We start from the raw sequence: 25,015 nt of genomic DNA, 5'->3' as shown, positions 1-25,015 counted from the left end.
TCCATGAACAAAATTCACATGTATTTTACGGTACGCAATTACAATTTTTTTTTTTTTAAATTTTTTTGTGGAAAAAAAAGGTAAAAGGAAAGGAAGAGAGAGGAAAAAAAAAAACAAGCTGATGTGTGCATCACATGAATTCCTTTTACTCCAATTTAATGGTATTTCCCCATTATTGGCAATTTTAAAGTTATTCAATTATTTACTCTCTAAATATCACCAACAGTGGCCAAACTAAAACCAATTTAAAAAAAAAATTAAAAAATCTCCAAATTTGTCGCCAAGTTGGCGACAAAACTTGGCAACCAAAAGACTGGAGATATATCGCCAAGTGTCCGACAAATTATAACACAACTTGAGTTTACATCGAAATTAACAATGATTTCCCCCCCCCCCCAAAAGGGGCAAAAGACTCCCTTAGGAACATCCGAATGCAACCAAAATTAAAGATGCATTACTAGAGCCCACTAGGAGTCCACGTACCAAATTTCAACTTTCTAGGGCATACCGTTTTTGAGTTATGCGAGATACATACACACATACATACATACGCACATACGCACATACATACGTACATACAGACGTCACGAGAAAATTCGTTGTAATTAACTCGGGGGTCGTCAAAATGGATATTTCTTGTGTCTGTACGTTCCTAGGCATATATCCACGTGTGGTCGGGTCGAAAAAAAAACTCAACATTCATTCGGGGGTGAGAAAAATGGAAATTAAGGACGATTTTTGAGTGAAAATGTTTTCGCGAATACAATACTTCCTTTTTTGTAAAAGGAAGTAAAAAAGAAAAAAAAAATGCCGGTTCGCGAATTTTAAAAAATCTCTTGGCCAGTCCACGGGTCAAAAGAGGTTGAAAAGCGCTGCTGTAAAGGGCTAGATTGCTAAAAACCGAGTTTACAAAATCTCTTTGAATGGACTTAATAATTATGATTTCCTGATTTTGGACAACTATACAATAAGAAATAAATATATACCTTTGTGCAGAGAAGTATAACCAACGTTTTGGAGCACAAAATTACAGAATACTGCAGACACGTGTTTTGGGGTTTCAAGGAACCCTTTTTTTAATGCAAAATAGTGATCTTTACATCCGAAAGCTCACTATTTTGCACTGAAAAATGAGTTCCTTGAAACCGCGAAACACGTCTCTGCAGCAATCTGTATCTTGTGCTACAATATGTTGGTTATTTCCTTTAACTATATAATTGTTTAGGAGTGTTACCCACAAAATGAATAAATAAATAAATAAATACATAAATAAAATTATTAAGACATGAGTGGAACAGTTTGAAATAAAGAAATTGTGGCTCAAAGCTTGTGGCCCCCTGAATGCCTGCAGTTTGTTTTTACCTCCTCCAAATACAAAAGAGAGGAGGGGTGGAGGTAAGAGGTCAAGTTTTAAAAGAAAAAAAATATTTTGAAGTTGACAAACATGCAGAATTTCATCGCATTTTATTCAACAGACTTTGATCACGTGATAACATACCTGCAACTGCTAGCTTACTCAAAAACAAGAGGGTCAAAGCTATGAAGCAAGAAGATTAGATAACCGAAACGAATATTTTTGTATTATCGTAAATGTTTTTGATGAAATTCTTAACCTATTGGTCAAGGTCATTTTTTGAAGCAAAATTTTCGACTTGACGTTCGTGTTAGGTGTTTTTATTTTTTGTGCTGTTCAAAATAGTTTTTCACTTTTAGAACGACGACACGTGACGAATTCTCGATATGTATTTCTTCCTGATAAACGAACAAGTTTCATAAGGAACCGAAGAAAAAGGTAATGATAGTTGGGTAGTACATTTTACCCCCGGCCTTTCTTTTAAGCAACTTCGTAGGATTTTCTTAAATCACTTGAAAACACACTAATGTTTTGAAATTCAATTTTCACATCTGACTGGCATTCAAGTAATCAGAAACGTTCGGGTAACTGGAATTTTTTTAGTTTTCGATAGTATTATTTTCTTTCTTCCTCAAAAAGGAAGCAAAAAAAAAAAAAAAAAAAAAAAAAAAAAAAAAAAAAAAAAAACAAGAAATTTTTTTCAAACGTATTAAATACTGAAAGTTTTTTAAAACATTTCCCTTTACACAATTTGCTCTTTGAAAAAAGGTAAGAAAATACACAATTGAAAGAAACATCATATAGTAAAGTGATCTTTGAAGAAACGTGGCAGAGATCTTCTCCCATGTTTTTATTTTGACGTTTTCGCTACAATATATGATTCTTTAAAACTTGGGATTTAGTTTTGAACTGCTGCAATGGAATGGAACCTCTAGTCCTTTTCTAAAAATTCAGCACATTTTTAATTCCATAATGCTTTTTTATTTGTGTTTGTTCAATAGTTGGACTATTTTTAGTTTTCTTTTCTTTTCTCTTCTTTTTTTTAATGTCACATGAATTCGTTGAGCATGGTGTAAACTGTTACATTCAGCACTTTAGTTTTTTTTTTGCGTTGTCCTGTTCTTTTTTTTATAATAATTTTAAATTAATAAAATGTTCTTTTTTCTTTATAATGCATTATCACAAAAGAGTCATTTTCGTTTAAACTTGCAAAACCAAAACATTCTTCTATTTGATTCTTATGGATATAAGGAGTCAAAATGTCTCGTTTGATACTGTAAACAAGTTGTTTTAAAATCGTGCAAATTAGAAAAACATTTTAAAAAAATCCGCGTTTTAGTTTCTTAATCTATTAAAACAATCGTCAATTTCTTCCAGCGGAACGAAGAACTTCTTTTTGGTTGCCTAGATCGTGATTAAAACAGTTGTCGTACCCGCTTTCACTTCAAAACAGTCGTTCCAGACACAAATTGAAGTTACACAAATTGAAACCCCTATATCCCCTCCCTTTTCCTTACCTAAAGCTTCCTTAGCCTATCTAAAACTTGAAATGGATTGGTCACCTTTTTTAGCGAATTTGTATCTAAAATTTGCTAAAAAGAGCAATACAAAGTACAAAATTAACTTTTAGAAACATGACTTCTAGTGTTGCAATAACCAATTCCCTGTTCTGAGCTATTTTTTGCTCCAAGTTTTAGAGAAAAATAACTCGAATGATCTTGGCATAATCTTTACTAATAATAAAACTGAATGTCCCTCTGTCTGTCCGGATCTCTGTCTGTCAGGATCTCTGTAACGCGCATAGCGCCTAGACCGTTCGGCCGATTTTCATGAAATTTGGCACAAAGTTAGTTTGTACCATGGCACCTCGAAGCGATTTTTCGAAAATTCGATGTGGTTTTTTTTCTAATCCAATTTTAAGAACAAAAATATCATAAGATGGACGAGTAAATTACGAAATTATCATAACGTGAAACCGTAACATGGGTACAAGCCAATTCACCACACATTATTTGTAAATATACAGACGAACCAAAAGACCTTTTAATTTTCTATTACGGGTAAAGTCGTGCGGGTATCACTAGTACAAAATAAGACAAGTTGCATATTGTTGATCCCCCCCCCCCCCCACCCAATACAGGTAACACTTAATTATTTGTTATTATATTATAAACATGTTTCTGATTTCAGGTTTAGAAACGAAATCACCGCAACACTTGGACAATGTCTTATTCTCTACAGTTCTGCAGTCTCCTGTTCCTAATAGCGAGTTGGGTAATCACCTGCCAGTCCATGGAAAAGCCAGACTGCTCGTAAGTATTGATATATTTAGTTTCAATGTTGTTCTTAAATTCATTAAAATAAAAGTAAGCTAGTAAGTAAAAAAGTTGTAGTAAGTAGTTGTAGAAAGTTGTAGACAAAGTTGTAGTAAGTTGTAGAAAAAGTTGTAAAAAGTTGTAGTAAGTTGTAGAAACTAGTAGTAAGAAAGTTGTCGCAATTTGATACAAAACATCTAAAAATATCAGGTGCAAGCACTAAAGGACTGTCTATAAATCAAGTGATACTTTTTTTCAACATTTTTGACCCAACCTCCTTTTTTTCAAAGTGTCACACTTTACCTTAACGCTAATACCCCTTTTGTCACATATCAGGCTACCTTTCTTAACATATTCTTATGAGAAAAAAAAAACTTGATATCACACTAATTAGTACCCCCTCCCTCCCCCTTGTCATAAACTGTCATTTACCCTAGTCTCCCTTAAAGGGTGTTTTCCCTTTTCGCCTTCCAAAAGAAACAAATTACCTTTTTCAATGGGGATGCAGGTGTCAGATATACCAACTATATGGTTTCTAAGGGTCAGGAACGGCAGCAAACTGAGAGCGGAATGTCAAACTAGTTTAACAAACCTTTACCATTTTAGTAGCGCACCACCATTTTAATTTCTGCTCTGCAGCATTCTGCATGAGCACGGGACAATATCGCTCCGAAAATTGCCTGAAGTTTCTTTTTCGTTTACCTAAAAAGGTCGAAGCGTAGCATCATTTGTGAACAAGCCCCTAATATGATAAATGTTATTAAAAGATTTGGATGATTAAAAATTTCTTTTTTTTTTTTTTCAAGCGTCAAGTTTTATTAGGTAGAGAAATTTCTTTGGGTTTCCAGTTAGGATGGTTCGGAAATTGGTTGTCATTGGCTCCTAGCTTTTTTTTGTTTTTTTTTTTTTTGCTTTTGTCGCCAAAATGCTCTGCTTAGGTGTAATTCCAGCATAATTCATGTTGCTTCAGTAGAATAACCAACTGCTAAATGCTGTTACTAAAAAGTATTCCTCAACTCAAGAAGAAATTTGAGTTTGAAGTTTGATTGGTTAGAAAATTGGGTGCCATTGGCTCCTAGCTTTTTCTTTGCTTTAGGTAACAAAATGTACTGCTTAGGTGTAATTCTAGCATAATTCATATTGCTTCAGTAAAGTAACCTAAGTCGACTCCTGCTACAACGCGATCCGACTTACGCGAAATGGCAATATAACGCGATTTTTTCACCAATAAATAATTTTAGACCTAACGCAAATTCCTCGCCCGCAACACGAAAATTTTCAGAAGTAAATCACAGTGTGAAAGTATTGGCTTTGTTATTGGCTACTAAAAATATTTTTTTTCGTGAATGTACCTTCATCCCTTTAGCATCACTGGCAGCAAAAGTTCCGACGCCGTACTAGTCTGAACAAAGCTTTGTTTGTGTATGCAAATAACTACTCCACATTTACCATATTTTTTTTCATTCTCAACGCAAAAGTTAATGAAATATAATGATACCTAAGAACACTGTTCCATCTAAAGTCTGTAAAGACAGAAAGAAAAGAAAAAATGACAATTAAAGAAAAGCTAAAGACTTTCGATGTGCTTGAACAACTAAAAAATGCGCCGAAGGTAGTGCGACAATTAGGTATGAGTGAATCTTCCATATGTGCAATTAAAAGTCAAGGAAAGGAAATCCGTAAAAGTTCGCCGAGTAATGTCTAAGCAAAATGCAAAAATCATGAAAATGGAAGCTGCTCTTGCATTGAGAATTAAGAAAATCAGGAAGAGAGGAGTGAGGTCATAGAAGGAAACGTTATAAAAGAACTAGAGAAGCAACTGTATTTAAAAATATATTAGAATAACAATTTGATCACGCAGCATAAATCTCCTCAACATCTTCATTTTTTAAAGTTACAAATATCATCTGCATATCTACTGCACAGTATTATTATAATACATCATTTTATTATTACTACATACTGTAGGTACCGTACTGGTTTATATAATGTCTCTCTTTTCCCCGTAGGTCACTGATTTTGTACATCGTAACAATATTTTATGTTGATTAAAACAGCTTTTTAAAAAATACAAATAAAAATTCAGTTTTTTTATGTAAGAAACGGTAGTGAATAGTTAAGGAACAGTTTAAAACAGTTTGAGCTGGTGTTAACAAGTGTCTAAAATAATTAGGTATGTATTTATAAAAAAATTTAAGCATACACTTTTCCACAACGCGAAATTTCGACTTACGCGAGGGGTCTTGGAACGCCTCTAAGTCGGAATTCGACTGTACTGTTAAACGTTACTAAAAATATTCCTCAACTCAAGAAGAAATTTGAGTTTGAAGTTTGAATGGTTCGAAAGCTGGGTGCCTTCGGCTTCCAGCTTTTTTTTTTTTTAATTGCAAAAATATTTTGCTTAGGTATAATTTCAAAATAATTCGTATCGCTTCAGTAGAGTAACCAACTGCTAAATGTTAAGAAAAATATTACTCAATTCAAAACGAAATTTAAAAGTGTTAACATGAGCTAAAATTCTCATACATTTATTGCTTTATGGAAATTTACCAATGTCTACATTTGAGATTTTCCTTTGCTTCAACTTTACTTCCACTTCTACCATTTAGAAATCTGGAAACTTTATGTAATATATGATGGACATTTTCGTCAAAATTTCATTCGATAAATGAGGACTTAACTATTCAGAAGTCGTGACTGAAAAATAAATCTTTATCAAAGGTTACTATTTAATGTCGCAAACAACAATTTCTTTTTATTTGAAGTCCTTTTACGACCATCCCTAAAATCTTCCTCACAACAGAATAACAATCTGTCTGGCTTTGCCGAAGTTTTCAGAAGATTTAAGAGCGGATCTTTTCCGCCGGATTCGTTTCACTTTATGTAACTCGACTACACTACAGAAGGTGCGCAAAAGGCCTCAACGACGAAGAAATCTCCCGACTATTGTGTGCAAACGAAGATCCTAAATTCATTCTCAGGTGAGATTTGGGAACCAATCAGTGATGCAATTGGACAAACAATCCGAGCAAATGTTGGGGAAAGAGGTTGGGGCTCCATAACTGGAAACCGGGAGGACGATTTATAGCCGAGATAAGAGACACATGTGCTGCTCGTAATTTGTCTCCATCAGAAGAAACCCGCGGAACTGAAGTCGAAAGAAATTATCGATTCGCATTCGGCGAAAAGCGAAATTTGAGTCTTCGTGAAAGACGAAAAGTTTTAATGAGCAAGTTTTGGTAACTAGAAAAAGGCATGGTCTAATAGGGTTTTAGATAATGATCAAATTAGTTTCAACTTTTGGAACTATTTAAAAGAATTTTATCTTTTTGTTGCAAAATTGAAACCGGTGTTAACCACAAAAATAATTACAACGGCGTAATTCCTTGGAGAAGATCTAGAGTTCTTAAAATTAAAGACCAGTGTTTTTATTAAAAGCTTCCACAATATTTTTAAATGTGATTACTCAATCAATGAATAAAAATATCATCATTTATTTCTTGAAAACATCTCCGTTGTAAGTTATACTACTTAAACGTTGTCTATGCAAGCTGCAATGATATTTCCAAGCAAATTGAAACAATGATAGATTAAAAGCACGTGCATATAAGGGTAATAACGTATAAACTAAAGAGGCACGTAAGGTAAAGCACTTAACTCTTTGAAAAGGCAAAAAGGTTGGGGGAGGTGAACTTCAAATCAGAAAGATTTGCCTAATTTAAAGATTGTTTTTTCCCACCTGTTGAGGTTGTTATTATGAGTAATTATTATTTGCGCAAAAAAAAAGGGAAAATATTCAAACACAAAGATGGAGCAATGTGAGAAATGCACAAGTAAAACTTTTCGTGTGAAATTATTTGCATTTGTTTGTGCATTTCCTACATTCATTTGATTTGCCTTTTATTCTTTATCAAATACTTTTCAGAAGTTCTACTTTTGTTTTAAATATTCACTACGCGTTCTTTATGTGCATTGTCTCTACTAATAATAAAGCTGAAAGTCTCTCTGCCTGGATCTCTGTCCGGATCTCTGTCTGGATCTCTGTGATGCGCATAGCGTCTAGACCGTTAGGCAGATTTTCATGAAATTTGGCACAAAAAGTTTGTAACATGGGGGTGTGCACCTTGAAGTGATTTTTCAAAAATTCGATTTTGTTCCTTTTTTATTCCAATTTTAAGAACATTTTATCGGACAAATTATCATAAAGTGAAGAGTAAATTACCAAATTATTATAACGTGGAACCGTAACATGAGCAAGCAATTAACGTAGCAAATTGGCGAGAGATTCATCATCCATTGTTTGTAAATATACAGGAGAACCAAATGACCTTTTAATTTTCTACTACGGGCAAAGCCGTACAGGTACAGCTAGGAAGCAATATTTATCAATGACAATTCTTTGAAATACAGATTTTAACCGCACATGGATAGAAACGTTTTAGCATATATTCCGATTCCTTTTAGAAAAAAATACGAGCTCTTACTTTTAATATTTTAAATTATAGTTTCACTTGTAATTAATAATTAAAACCTATTTAACAGAGATTTTTGAAACTGCTGCAAATGTAAAGTAACTTAATATTGGTAACACTGCACGGCTAAAAAACAATTAAAAAAACAAAATACCTTCCAAATGCTTCTGATTCCATATTCTTGCTGATTATTATGTAAAGAGTGTCCCCCACTTAACCCAAATATTATTTTCTCCCATCACCTCCCATTTTTTTGGGATAGCTCTCCCCCCCCCCCCCCCCCCCCCCGTTTTTGACAGTTTCACAGGCATTATTTTTATTTAGCGGAGAAGCAGAGTTTTATATTAACAGTTAAAACTCCTTTGAGGGCTATAGAAATTGAAAAGTTCAAAAACATGAACATTTGTTGCAAGTTGGGAGAATCTTGGGGGTATTCCCGCTTAAGATATTTTTTTTAAAATCAAAATCGATCTTTTTTTCTAGAGAATTGTTTTACAATTTTTTCGCTTATTTTTCTGCGTAAAACCAGAGCATTGAACTCACTCCTATAAATTTTATTTCTAAAAACATTTTTACATTGTAAAAATATAATAATAATAATAATAATTTTGGAAACACCGCATGTTGAATACGAGTCGCACAGCAAATCTTCAGTAAAGAAATTTTCCGAAGTATTTATATTTATTCAAGCTACATTTACAGATATAATAAGATTAAAAATGAAACTAAGTATGCCTAAATATAGCGTTAATGTATATTCATATTTTTGGGTATGCACCACACCCCTTGTCAATCACTGTATCAAGCGATAACTTTAGTAAAATGAATCACAGGTGATTACAGTAACTTTAACTTAAAAAAATAATAATTGGAAAACATCAGAAATGCTTTATATTGAAATTAATTTTGAAATTTGAAACCGTTCAAATAATAACAGGAAGAAAAAAAAAGAGAATTTAAAACAGCAATCTTTAATAAAGCGGTAGGTTTGATGGAGATCAGCTTAAAAGTATGTTTTTGACCGAAATAAAACATAGTGTTGAGAAACGTTTTTTAAGGGGGGAAAAAAGCATTTTAGTGCACTTTTTCACATCGGCAGAGCTTGCTCTTCTCAAACTAAGAAGAACAAGTATTTTGAGAATATATAAGATTGTTTCGATTGAATTTATCTAGAGACTTACGGCACCAAAGTGCAAAAAACATTTCTCCAAGGAAATCTATTCTTTAAAAGCATTGCTTGAAATTTTCTGGTAGGGTAATTTGAATTGTTTTTGAATTGTTTTTACATTCAGTAGAGCATATATTCAAATAACAGAAATAAAAAGGGCTCCCGAAAAGCAATAGCGTGACCCTGTAACGTTGTATCAATCTCCCAAATTTGAAAAGTGTCAAGATAAAATTGACAAAAATATTGTTTAGTAAGAAAAGGGAGGAAAATATAAGAAAGAAAATGAAAATAAATATTGTCTTTCAGAAGTTGTAAATTTTAAATCAATGCGACTAATCGTTTTCTGGTGGTCGTTTCTCTCGTCCTAAAACACGATACTTAACAATTCTTGACCAGACAAGAAATCTGCAAAAAAATTAAGGATGTTCATTGGCACCCGGATTTTCCACCAAATTTTTCTGTTTTATTACTGCGGGGTGCTAAAACTGCACTTTTATTTAATTTGGACATGAATTTACCAACATGAAAATGAAGAAACTTTCACATTTAAATTTTTTCCTCACTGTTTTAAAGTCTTTTAGATTCTGTAAAAAGGAAATTTGCTTTCATACTCCTCCCAAGAAGAAGAAAAATATTTTACGCGCTCCCTACCATTTTTAACAATCGCGCAGTCTGCAAATTAACCCCCTTGTAGATCAATCATGATTTACTGCTGTAATTACAAACAGTATGTGCTTATTTTTTAAAAAGTGCTCAGGTAAAGTAGTCAGCTATTATTTCATTTGTTCAAATAATGCCCAATAAACCTTTTCCCTTCAATCAGCGTCTTGTATCGTGAGATCATTTTAACTAACACTTTTCATTACATTTTCAGTTATATGTTCCAATGAAATACATTTCGTTGCTCATTCTTAAATGTTATTTGCTTCCTTGAAAAGTTTGTTATTTTCACACCATCCAACGAAATACAAATATGTTTTTTTTTTTTTAACTGATCGCTTTTTATTAAGTAAGCTTATTATTAAGTGGATATCAACTTTCGTGATGCGTTCGCTTAAGGTTATCTGAGGCTGTGAGAAGTAAATTGATGTAAATGCCAAAATTAAAAATTTGGAGATAGACTATACAAATGGTATGTGAACCTCTCCTCCGTTTTGGGGTAAGAGCAGTACTAGTAGTGGTAAATGCTGCTATGCAACAAGATTCAGAAAAACTTGTCAATGAAAGCCTACTAGGACCGAAACTTTAAACACGTTTTACGCAAAACTTGAAACTGTCCACTTATATCTCTTTGCTGACATTTCACACTTCATTTTACATTTCATTGCCTCATATATTGCTAATGAAATAACAACATTGAATAATAAGTTCCAGTTTATGTTTTATTTCATACTTTTCAATTGTTGAAAATGGTTCTTTCGTAGATAATGTGCTATGAACTTCGTATAAATCTGGAATTTATGAATTAAGTTCTTTTTAAAAACTTTTATGGTAGAAATACCACTGATTTCTCCAAAATATTTCAGAAATTTTTAAATATTGTTTAAAAAACAATGAAGAAAATGTGGATCCTGATATTATTATGCACCTTTTCATGGACCCGTAATTGTAAATGATTGTTCCACTTAAAAATATTTTTTTATGTTTCAAATGTTTTTATGCTTAAGTAATCAGTTAGCATTTTTTCCCATTTAATACATAAACACGAGTCAACTACAAATAAATATATTCAAAAATGCTTAAATAATTTTTTTGATACCGTAAAACGGGTCAACATTGCTCTTCTAGGGATAATATTGCTCCAAAAAGTGGATAAGTTTTTTTTTACTGATTTTCGTGGTCTTCAGTGACGAAGTGGTTGACAATACAGAATTTCTTTCAACTAGGTAGAAGATAACAGTAAATAGGAGGGCAAGATGCCAATTCGAGACCGAAAAGACGTTTACACTTTTTGGAGCAATGCTATTCATAGAGGAGCAATGTTCCCCCGTTTTACGTTACACCAAATACGTATAAAGTATAACAATGAGGTGGTTTCCTTCAGTCAAAAGTACTACTTTTAGTCACTGAAGTTGATAGAATGAGCAAAAAAAATAACATGGACCCAAAAAATGCTATCATTTTCCCAACAGTTACTTTTTAATTAATTTTTTAAAATGTCCTATTTTTCAAACAAGGCGTGGTCTTTATTACGTCACAAATGATGAACTGAGGCGCGTATTCCATTGGCGCACTGAACGCTTACTCTTGCTCTCTACCGCGATTCCACGTTATGATAATCAAGAAGCAAATTTAATATTGCGCTCTATGCTTGTTATCAACCATATATCCTTGCCATACATGTGAGTAAAGAAGCGAATTAAATATTACTCTCTGCGCGGATGGCAACAGCGAATGGCAGTTTATCATTTGTGATGTCATGTGCAGAAGCGTAGAAAATGAAATTGAGTCTGCGCACTGACTGAAAGATTGTTTTATAAATAGTAAACTTTGTCAAATTATTTAAAAAAATGGTCAAATCCTATGTTTTTAAGCATGCTCTTTCAGAAAAACATACTTTCAAAGTTTAGGAAAGTAAAACTAATTTAACTTCTGTGGAATAGATTTGGCAGTATCGCACGATGAAACGATTCAAGAAATATATGGTGTTGTTTTCAAAAGGTTAAACATGTAAATGAAATTTTAAACAAAGTTTTTTCACACATGAATTTCCCTATAAAATAAATTTTCACTCATAGATTTGATGTACTATCTGTACTGAAAATATTGCCAAAAAAGATAAGTCCCTAAAACAAAACTGTGGATTAAACCTAATAAACAAGAGAAGGAAATTAATTTATTTATCGTATCTTATGAACATCATAACCAAACCCTTCCTCTAAGTCGATCTATTTTCATATGATAGATGGAGTTATGACAAAAGACTTCAATTTCAAGCTTAGCTCAATGAATGGAAAATTTTGCTATGTATTTCAACCCATTAATTCAATAACTTTCATTCAAGATTTTAAGTCTATGATCCAAACATATAAAAAGTTAAACCTTTGTTTTTTTCATCCTAATCATATAGTTTACTTTTATAATATTAAATTGCTATTTCTATCTTTAATGATACTTCATAATCGTTAGACTAATTAGCCTTTAAGTAATTGAGTAATGAAAGCATCATATTCACGGAGAAATATTGTAAGCCCCATTAAAAGCTGAAAATAAATCATCGCTTTCAAGAAAATGTATCATGACTAAAATTTATTTCATCTATCATTTTGTCTCTTGACAATCTGTAAGAGTAATTTTTCATACAATCTCTTAATTTATTACTTTTTCTTTAAATCTAAGTTATAATACTTAGAAATTTTTGAAGAAGAAGGTGAAAATTTAAATATCTTAAAAATTTGAAAACGTTTAGTTTAGAATTTTAATCCTCCGTTTTTTCTGTGATGAGAGACGACTTGAAATATATATATGTATATATAAACTATAGGTTTAGGCTTGTTGGAAGTATTGCTTAATTACTTTCTTTTAAAATCTTAAAGAATTTAAAAACATATTTTAACGATATGAGCAAATTAAAATTGGCGCTAAGTAACTTGCTCAATTCATATGATTAAAATGACGACTCAGGCACTGATTCTTCTTTTTAAACCTACTTTCCCGTAAAAGTAAATGAAAGAAGAAAATAGGAAGTTAAGTATATTTTAAAATTAATGTGAAAAAAGGGTCAAAAATAAATAAAACAATAAAATAAATATTGAAAAATTGAAAAATTAGGTTTTGAGATGGGGGAAAATGTGCGTATGTGGATCTTTCTGAACTCTGATCATGTTCAGGAACAGGCAATTGATTTAAAATGTGATTATCAAGCAAATGTGCGTATGTGTATAAACATTAACGAATGTACAAATCTGAATGTTGAAAGCTATTTTCTTGTTTATCCAAAATATCATGAGAACGATTGGTATTACGTGACAACCTGACCTAAATCCCAGATTATCTTTACTAATATTATAAAGAGAGAGGGCGGATTTTTGTGTGTTTATATGTTCGAGGTAATCTCCAGAACGACTGCACCTATTTGAAAAATTCTTTCATTATATGAAAGGTGCTTTCTTACTGAGTAACATAGGCTATAATTCGAAAAAAATCCGATAAATAGTTCTATTTGAAAATCATTCTTTTAAACTGTTAGGCATTATATTTTAGTAAATTCCAACTGTTATGACTGGCGATAATAAGTAAATTGGAATTGAATAAATTCCAACTGTTACAAATTCCAAGTTTGTTAGTGACTAAATACTGAGTGAAACAAATAAAAAGCAATATATTTACAATCTAAGCAAATCAGGAGTTCTAAATAAAGCAATGTACAGATCTTCTAAAAGGGAACCAAGCAAAACCGCAGCAGCATCCAAAAATATAACATAATTCCAAAGCACTTGAAAAGTCTTTAAAGAAGCATCCATAGAATATTCTCAAATAAATCGGAAATTAGCCTCATAGGTACTCTTGAACAGTGTTCGTTAAATGCACTAAGAGAAAGCGGCAGCTCACAAAACTGCAATACTTTCCATTTGGAATAAATAGCTCAAAAGCAAAATTAAATGGCTATCAAACATCTTAGATCAGCTCCAAAACTTATGCAAAACTTAAGAAATATGTCATAAACTGTCTATTACTTCAGTTCTCTCATTTTTTTTAACCCCGAAAAAGACCTTGATCGAATATATGGGAATGCGTGAATATGGTCTAGAAATTTCTAGAAATTACAAGGCTTGCTGACAGGTTTTACGACAATGCATCACCATTTAATAATACCAAACTAAATTTCTTGTTCAAACTGTGATTCCAGATCAGGTGTCAACCTGGTTTTATTTTCAATAGTTGGAGAAATTTCCGCAGAGTCACATATCAAACCTTTGGTGGAGATATCTTATTTTTTCATATTCTACGTCTTTTATCGATAGCTCTTTTCGGTGAAGTTTCTTTCAATCAAATCATTTGGTTAATTTAGGATTTATATATGCTACAAAAAGTTTCTAAAATATAACGTTTAAAAGTTTAAAATAATGATCTTCGCATAGAAATTAAGTGATAGCTTTTTTTTTTTTTTTTTTGCATAAAATCGGTATATTTTGTTTTCAAAAAATTGCTCTAATACTAAAAAAGATAAATTTGAAATAGTTAGAAATCTAAGTAAATTGAGGAGGAGTTTCTACTGATGCTAGAAAAATCAAAATTAGAAAATGAAATTAGGCTCCGTTTCATTTCTGGACGAATTTCTTGCTTATTTATAATATAACCTTGTTTAAAATATGTAACTATTTTGAATCTGTTGACATTAAATTTAGACTTATTTCTTTGAAAATTTCATTATGAGTGTGTAATCCCACATACTCCAATTTAAAAAAAAAAGCAACAAAGTACTCTGCCCTGTGTAAGTAAATAACCTCCCCCTTCCCTCCCCCCAAGCAGTATCTACAAATTTTTCGTTTCTTCTTTTCTTTTTCTTACTTTTTATCATCCATCATATTTTCAGTTTATTGCTTAAAAAACACTTGTTTGGTTCGTGCTGAAGATACAGCAGTTTTTTACTAGTGGCCTAAATTAAAATTTAAATATTTGTTAATGTTTGTGGAAAATCAAAATCGTGCTTCTTCAAATATCTCTGAAACTCGTGTTTTAAATAGTGCCATTGACCTGCCTACGACAGTATTACTTATGTTTACCAACTACTATTTTTTCCATTCTAACATTTAAAAAAAGAGAGAGAGAACCGAAACATAACGCCAGTTTCAAAAGGCATATGCTAATTAACACCTAAAATAGTGTTCAGCTAATTAAGTCCCTAATCTAAGCATATGCACATGTTGCCGAAAACATCTCAGGGTTTATTTTTTCCAATCTTCTTTCGTTTTTATTTTTTCTTAGATAGTAGATTTTTTTTAACATTAAAAAAAAGAAGAAGAAAAGAGAGAGTATTTTGAGTCAAAACTGAGAGTTTTTTTTAAAACTTTTTCACAGAACTCTTACTCTTTTTAAAAGTATATAATGATTCTTAGAAGAGTTTAATCTGATTAATAGAAATTCATCTTTAATGAAAGAAAATTACTTTTCATTATTTTTCTCGAAAGAACAGAGTAACGCAAATTACTACGGAAAATATCTATGAATGAAAAAAAAAAACATTGTATGGTTGTGTTCCTGATCGTCATTACTCAAAGAAAAAAAATTAAAGAAATTGAAGAACTTTTTTTGATTCTAAAAATGTAGTAGGCGTAACCAGTTTCACGAGAAAAAAATCCCAGCGAAATTCTTAGATTTAAAGATACTACAAAGTTATTTTCTCCTTTGTCGCAAATGTTCTACATTTTATGTTGAGAATTTCCAGAAAGAACTCCTTATATTTTTCGATTGTTTTTGAAGTAAAGACAAAAAAGAACTTCTCAAGAGTTGGTAATTTAGTTGCCTTCTGCATTCGAAATGTTCAAATTATTGTAATGAAGGTCAACGGAAGATTTCTTTGGTTCGCAATGACTTTCTAAGTTGCTGGTCTAATCGAAAAAGAAGCATGGAAAGATTTCCTGAAGAAATTTCCCATTGGAGTTCCGCAAACTTCGTATTATTTTATCAAGATGCGATAAAAGTGAAGAGAGGGTGCCATGAATGCTTTCATTTTTTTATCTGGAGAAAAGAGGGATTTTCTAGCTTGATACTTTTTTTTTCTTTCAGAAAACAAATGTTTTAGATTTAAAGGTATCTGTTTCAATGACGGAATTGTGAGAAAGATACATAATTCGCAATGGGGTTGTTTCTAAAATTTTAAAAGTATTTTTTCTGAAAAAACATGCTTAAAAACATAGGATCTGACAATTTTTTAAATAATTTGACTAAGTTTAATATTTAAAAAAAACATACTTTAATCGGTGCGCTTTCATTGTTTACGCTTCAGCCGATGACATCACAAATGATGAAATGCCATTCACTGTTGTCATTCGCACAGCGTAATATTTATTTCACATCTTTACTCATGTGTAATGGCAGCGATATTTTTGATTGCAAGCGTGGAGCGCAATATTTAATTCGCTTCTTGATTCGCTTCTTGATTATCATAACATGGAAACGCGTGAAAAAAATGCCAAGATGCGCCAAAGTGCATCATTTGTAACGTCATCAAGACTACGCCTTGTTTGAAAAATCGGACGTTTAAAAAAATTAATTAAAAAATAACTCTTGGGGAAAAATAAAAGGTTTTTCTCGCTCCATGTATTTTTTTTTTTTTTTTTTTTTTTTTTTTTTTTGCCTATTCTATAGATTTCAGTGGCTAAAAGTAGTACTTTTGACTGAAGGAAGCATCCCTATGTCAATAAACTATAGGAAGCGCTACAGTAGGGTATTTCAAAAAAAACTTTTTTTCAGCAAGAGTCCAAGGCACCCCCTAATTTTTTAGACTTACTAATAGAATTATGCTGTAAAAGTTTTAGCTTCTTACACAAATTTTAAGAGGATGCTCAGTGACCCCTTAATTTAACATTAGCCGTAGCATAAAAATGCCATAAATTTAGAAACATTTAATTTCCCAAACTGTTTTTATGTAAATAAGTATTTTTTTGCAATGTATATGCACATTACTAGTGTATATTATAATGCGCAGCATTGTATTTTCAGTTCAATGTATTTTTTAATCCCCCTCCCCATACTTATGAAGTTTGGGGGAGGGGGTTGAGCACCCTCTTTCAGTTGAAATAGGAAGCTGAAATTCTTCCAATATATATTACTATCCACAAGTATAAAAATATTGAGGGGTGTCTTGTTGTCTTGGAGAAACTTTTTTTCTTTACATGTGTTTTTGAACCGCCCTATCCTGCAGGTGGGGGTCACGGCTGGAATTGACTGAGCTGGTGGTGTATTTCATGTATTTCTGCCTTAGCCCTGGCAACAGGGCGGTAACTTGCTGAATATACCTGCCTTGCCTTCAATATTTGAGCTGTACCGAACCATTGCTTCGGTCACTCGTCTGGTCAGTGCTGATTCTGTATTAGCTACCAGTTTGTTTGGCTTCCTTAAGAGGTTTTCCACCTCCAGCTCAGTCACTCCTATGCCGGGCTGATGAGAGCTAATAAGCACGAAACTGCAGTCCTCGTCTGGAATTGAATGAGCTGGCGGTGTATTTCATGCATTCTATATTACACTGGATTTTTTTATAATATTCGAAATTAAAAAAAAAGGAACAACAACTAAAATATACGATTTATTTAAAATGAAATATCAGAACAAATCTTAGAACTATTAAATAATTCCTCATTAGAATATCAACAACAGTCCTTCAAAATCTATTGACTATTCTGAAATAACGTTAATGGCAAGTCCCGATTAGATTAAACGTAACAGTAAAAGTTCATTTATGTAGCCAAAATCCGTGCTCATTTCTGCGGCAATTTAAAAAAAAAAAAAGTAACATAATCAAATGGGGAAATTTCTAAACTCGTTCTTGACAGGAAAAGCCTCGAAGCAAAGCAAAAATTTTATTCATTCACACTCAAGCAAAAAATGACAATAGATTATTTTTCTCGGTGATTTCTTCATGCCAATAAATATTGAACTCGCGCGGACGATAAATATGCAGCAATTTAAAAGAGAGTAAGGGGATGTTCTAAATATTCCTCGGGGCAAATAAATACCTTGTGCAACTTTTAAACGGCTTTAATATGCACTTAAAAAAGAAGAAATGAGACACTTCTTCGATGAGATACTCTCAAATTTATGATTATCTCCAAAATTGAAATAAAAATCTTGGAATACTTTTTTTTAAGATGAAACGTACTCTAAATTCTGTACCCCAGACAACGTGTATGCAAAATTTCGTGACGACCAGTTGCTTAGCAAACAACAAAATCACTTACGAATTTATAACATTACTAGCTGCTTCGCCCGGCTTTGCAGGGTATACCTCGCAAATAGAAGTTATGTCAACAATCAGGCTTGAACAAAAAAAAAAATCTGTAAAATTTTCCGTCAGATCATCACCACATTAGAGTCACTGACTGTAGTACGGTGATGGTCAGATTGAGGGAAAATAACCAAAAAGGAAAACTTTTAAATCTCCCGATTGCAGGAAAAGCCTCAAAACAAAAGCCAGAATTTTATTTGTTCATATTCGAGAAAAAAATGGCAACAGATCTTTCTTCTCAATGATTTTCTTCACGCTACAAATTTAAATAAAAGTATTGTTCAACAATGGATTTCTAATTGAAGACTTAACCACATTTTAGTCTTAAATTAGTTTAAAAAAGTTATAATTCACGTTATAATTACCTTGGAACATTGGAACAAATTTTATCTGATTCAGAAAAATCAGGGGTGTTTATAGATATTTTACTCTAATTTTTGCGAGCATTTTTTCGCCCGCATTTTTTCTGAAAAACGCCATTTTCGGATCCAAAAATTAAAATGATTCGGTACCTTTTTGGTGTTTGCCCCCCCCCCCCCTTCCCACGTTCCTTCTCGGGTGCCCAAGTACCTCTCTGCCAAATTTGGTCGAGATCCGACGCAAACTGCGGATTTGTGTAGGAAGCATATAAACATACACACATATATATTCTGTTTTATTTATGTAGCAAGGATTACCAGAAATTACCCGAACCTAAATAACACAGAAACTACTTATGTACGTAGTGTTATTGCAACCTCTTCCCGCTCAAATATTTCGTAAAATGCAGCATCGTTTATTCGTTCCGTCAGTGCAATTACAATAGTCATTGTTTATGAATGTATAGCAGAGCTGCAGAGCACAAATTTTCTGCAGAAAGAGATATTGCAAACATTTAAAATAAGACACTGAGAAATTTTGATCAAAGTACCAGTTTGCTTTTCAATATTTAAGTACTCGCTATCCTTTGGTAACATTGTAAGGAAGATAGTCTTGCCTTCCAGTTATTTTTAGCGAAGATGCAGTGATTTCTTCCTTTCAAAACGGAGAAATTTCTTTTTGTTCTTCTCCTTCGACTTTTTTTTTTTTTTTTCTGATATAAACTTGCGTTCTATGTATCTTTTTGTCCTCCGGCTGCTTTGTTTGCAGTATGCAAAAACTGAAGTGATATCGACAAATATTACAAAACAAAATGACATTGTATCAATAAATATTTAAACTTTGCAAAATATATATCTGTTAGAAAATAAATGTTCCAATTAATTATTTAGGATAGCCCGTGAATGAACACACCCAGCCCAATGAACAGTAACTTAAAAAAATAAAATTAAAAAAAATTAAATTCGTTTTTGACAAATTAAAAGTTTTCGCGATCGGGAATTGCAGCTAAGTTTTTCTGTAGGTTAAAGACGGAATGTCTTTAACGTATACCGGAACAGGGCTATATTTGTATATTGATTTATAGATGTACGATAGATATACAGTACACTCTGTCCGCGGGATTGGGTGGCACACGTGCAGGGTGCGGCAGATAATAAAAATCGCGGTTAAACCTCGAAAAGGCTAAAATGAGGGACAAATAAGGTAAAAATTGTCCTTTCTCAAAAAATTAGCTGTATTACTTTCATTAGATGCATTATTTTATCATAATACTTTCCACAAACAGTAAAAATGTTTTGCACTTTTGCACGACAGAACTTTTTTTCGACACTTCGGGCTGTTGGTATTTGCTTTTCTCTGCGAAAATACATAATCCTGTTTTTCGATTGACTCGCAGATAATCGGGAGTTTACTGTATAGACTGCCGCCTGCCTTGTCTAGTGGTCAGAGATGTCTGACTGCGACAGGAAGGTCTGGGTTCGAATCCCGGCTCGGGCATGGAAGTACTTTCTCTCTCCTGTCCTTGTCCTCTCTTTTTAACCGACTTCAAAAAGGAGGCGGTTATCAATTCATACCGTATGTATGTTTTTTTTTTTTTTTTGTTTGTCCACTCATAGCGTCTCACCTAGTGAACCGATTTTGATGATTCTTTTTTTAATGGATAGAGGATGGCTCCACTTAGGTCCCATTACTTTGTTTGACCATATTTGTTCTTTAGAAAAAAAGTTATGGGCAAAAAACAGTAAATTTTATGCAATTTCCCTATTAAATGATTAAAATGATATTGTAGCGAAGTTCGCACTTTGCATCCGTGGATAACGGTGGCTCAGTGGTAGAATTCTCGCCTCCCACACGAGCGACCCGGGTTCAAATCCCGACTAGGACAAAGTGATTTTTACTAAAATTTCGTTTCTACTGTTTCCCGTATTTTCTCGAATATTCTATTAATTTCTGTATCTTTCCAAGTCTGGAAAGTTCCAGCACTTTCTCAAGTTGTATATAAGGAGATGTAACGTTCATTCGTGGTTCTGAATAAAGATCTCGAGTTGAGACTAACGAGTATTCGCTTCATATGGCTTTCATTGTCTTCGCTATCTTCATCTACGCGACAATAGGAAACTCATTGTTATAAAAGTTTGGTGCCCTATAACAGTAACATTAATAGTAATTGTAATGATAATTTTGAATGAAGGCTTCTCTGAAGCAAGCATCAAATTTCTTCAAGGGATATTTCGATAATGGGGAATCTGGCGCTGTCGTCTCATTTTTTGCGTAAATAATTTTATTTTAGTAACCCTGCTGATTTATAGTAACCCTATGTGAATTATCAAAATCTTCCTTTCTTCAGTGCTATTGCTCCATAGTAGGGGTAAACCTAACCTGGAAGCGAGGTGATGCAGTGATTAGGATCTGCTTAGCCTTCACAATGCTACCATTAGGTTTGATTCAACTACTCTGTAGTATTTTTATCGTTATCATCTATGCCGATAACAGATGATCGGGGCTAAGTAAGAAAATACAGGATTGCATCATGAGCAACTTAGATGCTGTGGAATGTAAATTAGTTAGGAAAAACGTAATACTTAAATGGTTATAATTAAATTAACTACGCATGATTTTCAGAGAGGAACAAAGATAAGCTTTTAGTGCCAATCGCTTAAAGTTTAACGCGTGTCAATAGTTTTTTTTTTTAGTATGGAGCATTTTTAAGAAAAAAATGTGAAGTTTCGTGATGGTAACTTCTTATTATTTCTGAAATACCTACATTTACACTAAAAAGAATAAAATAAAAAAATTTTGAAAAAAAAAAAATAGAACCGACTTCAAAATTGCTCTAAAAAGTGAAAAATAATTTTATTCTTTAAACACCATCGATAATGCTTTTAAACATAATTTTTGAAGTTGGCGCAAAAACGATAGATAAAATCATTCACAGTCATAACTCAAATACAACTATAAATTTAACCAGGACCAGTTTCTTCACTATCACATACTTTATGCATTGATGACAGCATATTTGAATAGCGATATAAATGTTTCGTTCGTAACTTTGGATGCTTTTCTGAAAAAAAAAAAAATATATGAACGAAGCATGGTTACACTGGATTTTACGTTTTGTTTTTGCGCCAACTTCAAAAATTATGTTTAAAAGCATTATCGATGGTGTTTAAAGAATAAAATTATTTTTCACTTTTTAGAGCAATTTTGAAGTCGGTTCTATTTTTTTTTTTCAAAATTTTTTTTGAGAATGTGTTGTTGTACTGTGAATGGTTGCCTACCCTATAAACGGGTGTTTATGGCATGTGTGTACTGTACAAGTCGGACTTCACACCAAATTACGGTATAGTTGGAAAGTGAAGCAGCGCACCCCAAATTGCCAGCCTAGCTGGCACACGACAACAATAACAACAACTGTATAGACTATATAGATATAGGAACTGTCTATGTCCAGTAGGACTGGGCGACATACCGATATAGCGTCATATATTACTTTATATCCATTACCGCGGTAACGATACGTAGATTTCTATCCGTCCGATATATCGTTTGAAACGGAAATACGGGACATAATTACGGAGAAATTGAAATACTAACTCAGAAATACATAATCTTTGATATTTAGTTCTGTGTGATGGGTGAGTGTTTGAAATTTCAAGAAATTATCTGCATTCTTCAATCAGTAATTTAATATTTAATTATAGTAAAAGGGAAAATTAACAGGGCTGCCGAAGGTCAAGATTGGCCCTTTGTCAGTTTGGTCTCCGGATCCCATCCACCTATTAAGTTTTCAAAAGCGGGACCCTTCTAAGGACCGTGCCCATAGTTTCTGACAAGGGTGATATGGCCTCTCGTGGGCCCTGAAAAGTGAATGCGTGTTGGTTAGAAAAGCATCTTAATGCAACAATTAAAATTAACCAATTGAGGTATCAACACGATTCATAATTCTAATTAAACGTAAACCATAGATATTACGCTGAATAAAAGGTTTGCGAAAAATACTGAAAAGAAATATTTGTATTAAAAAAAATGAAAAACGAAAAAAAACGTAATGAGACTACTTCTGTCGTATATTTATCTCACTAGCGAGAGCGCAACTCATCCTTTTCGAACCGCATAAGCTGAACGAATACAACTTATAAGTCCCGAATTAAGAGGGAAAATATCGACTTCGTTCATAACACACGGCACCACTTGAAAGGGAATTCAAGTACGTAATACAATAAAACCTGTCAAGTTGACCACCCTTGTAAGTTGACCACCTGCCTAAGTTGACCGCTCTTTTCAGGCACAGAACTAGATCTATATCATATAATTGAACCTATATAAATTGACCACCTGTTTAAGTTGACCACTAAAGTAGTGCACCGCAACAGGTCAACTTACACAGGTTTCACTGTACTAATTTTAAATCTTTATCGCTGGCAGCCCTGACGGAACGAAATTGAAACTGAAACTTCCGATATCCCTGTTGTCGCCAGACAGTTTCTATGCATGTGCAGACATGTGTTTTTTGTGTAAGTTCTACGCATAAACAAAATTGAAGTTGAAATGATTATACGAATGCAAATTCTAAATTAGTGATGTTCCGGATATCTGTATCCGTAACCTTATCCGCGTATATCCAAGGGAAAATAAAGATCTGCATCCGTATCCGTTACTTTTTTGCCGGATCTTAAACGGACCTTTTCTATTCTAAAAATTCTTAAATATTTGAATAAAAAACTCTTAAATTCTGTTTAAATTAGGTTTTATTCCCTCTTTAAATTACAAGGTATCATTTCAGAAGCCGATTTGCAGCCCCCGTCGCAAAAAGGAAGGGTTAATAGGTTCTAAAAGTGTGTATCTTGAGTGTCTATTTCTGGCATTGTAGCTCCTAAAAAGATGAACCGATTTTGATAGTTCTTTTTTCGTTCAAAAGGTGACTTGATCGAAAATGTTCTTAGCTTCGTCTCGTTTTTGTAGAACTTTAATTACCGGTGGTATAAATTAAAAACCCACTTAACGTTTTTCACAATTATGGTAGTAAACACTTACCCGTACGTTAAAAATATTGGCCCTAATTGAAAGAACGAAATTTTCTGCGTTTGAAATTTAATTGGAACTTCCAAGTTATGTACAGTAGGAGCTATGATCTGGTTCAGTACATTTTAAATTCAATTCTAAGCCTTTATACGCTTAACTGGTAGTGATTTCATTGAAGATAAGGAGAAAAAGCTCAATGATTTAAAATTTTTATCTGCTGCCAGTTCATATTCGTTAACAATATGTGTTCTGACCCACGTAAAGAGTAAATCATGAGTCTTGATTATATTTTCGCCGTAGATGACATTTTTTGAAGAAACTGTGCCATTATTCGGACGGAAATACCTTCCGTAAAAAATTTTACTCTTGGATAGTTGAATTAGGTATTTAAAAAAAAAGAGAGAGATTCGTATCCGCAGATCTACTTTTTTAACGATCCAGCACATCACTGATGGATATACGTACACCGTTTAGGTGGTAAAACCAATGTTTACGCATTTTTTAACAATCAGTATGAATCACTTCATGAAAAAAGAAATTCATGGATTGTGATAGGGATTTTGAAAACGAAAAAAAAATTTTTTTTCAAGAAGTGGATAGAATCGGTTTTGAAAGTAAACTTCTAAATACTAGTTGCTAGACATTGACGAAGGGAGCGGTTGCCATTGAAACTGGTCAGCCTATTTTAATTTCTTTTATTGGCACTTATTGACAATGTTTACACTATTTTAACATAAGTCAAGCCATGTCGTCTGCTAAACTGCAATGATGTAGTGCGCTCAGATCCCGAAACAATCCAAACGGAACTGCTCACACATAACAACACGAGAGAAATAACATTAACTCTTCAATTAATAAAACTCTAAATTATGTTGACATTATCAATGGCAGTGCTACAGAGCATAGCAGAGAATAGCAGTGCTTACTCTCAGTCTCATAAATGAATATGTTTGATATAGTTTTCTCTGAGAGATTTCTATCATAACTTAGGGTATTCTGCAATATATTGGGAGTTTATTACACATATTTTCCAGACATGACTCATTTGTTTCTATTCCTGGTTTAAAGAAAAAAAGAACTGGTGTTAGCACTGTATTGCTGGATTTTAAATAATTAAAAATAAATAAACTATGTGTCTTGATCAATAAAGTTTTGCAAGCTGTACAACAATGTGGTAAATAAAATTTTAATTTTCCATCCACTGACGCCCCATGCTGGGTCATTTCAACATAGCCAGCGCTACGTGTGTGACATTTTGACATCATTTCTTTGCAAAAAACAATAAAAACCAGTATGATATTTTTTAAATATCTCATAATAGTTTTCTATTGAAGTTAAAGAACATATTTAAGAGTTTTTAGGTGACAGTGTTTTTTT

At 32.8% G+C, this 25,015-nt stretch overlaps 1 protein-coding gene across 2 annotated transcripts in view; it reads left to right on the top strand.

Annotated features, from left to right (window-relative positions):
• The window catches only part of LOC129217147 (uncharacterized), a 125,850-nt gene that overhangs the window by 59,681 nt on the left and 41,154 nt on the right, over positions 1-25,015 (top strand). For both annotated transcript variants that reach the window (XM_054851408.1, XM_054851407.1), the window contains exon 2: positions 3,545-3,666. In XM_054851408.1, the coding sequence (XP_054707383.1) occupies positions 3,578-3,666 (89 nt within the window). In that variant the 5' untranslated portion in view covers positions 3,545-3,577. The remainder of the gene's footprint in view (positions 1-3,544; positions 3,667-25,015) is intronic.

This window comes from Uloborus diversus, chromosome 2, assembly GCF_026930045.1.
Source record: "Uloborus diversus isolate 005 chromosome 2, Udiv.v.3.1, whole genome shotgun sequence".
Taxonomy (NCBI): domain Eukaryota; kingdom Metazoa; phylum Arthropoda; class Arachnida; order Araneae; family Uloboridae; genus Uloborus; species Uloborus diversus.
Note: the sequence above shows the minus strand (reverse complement) of the source record. Positions and strands in the feature narration are given on the sequence as shown.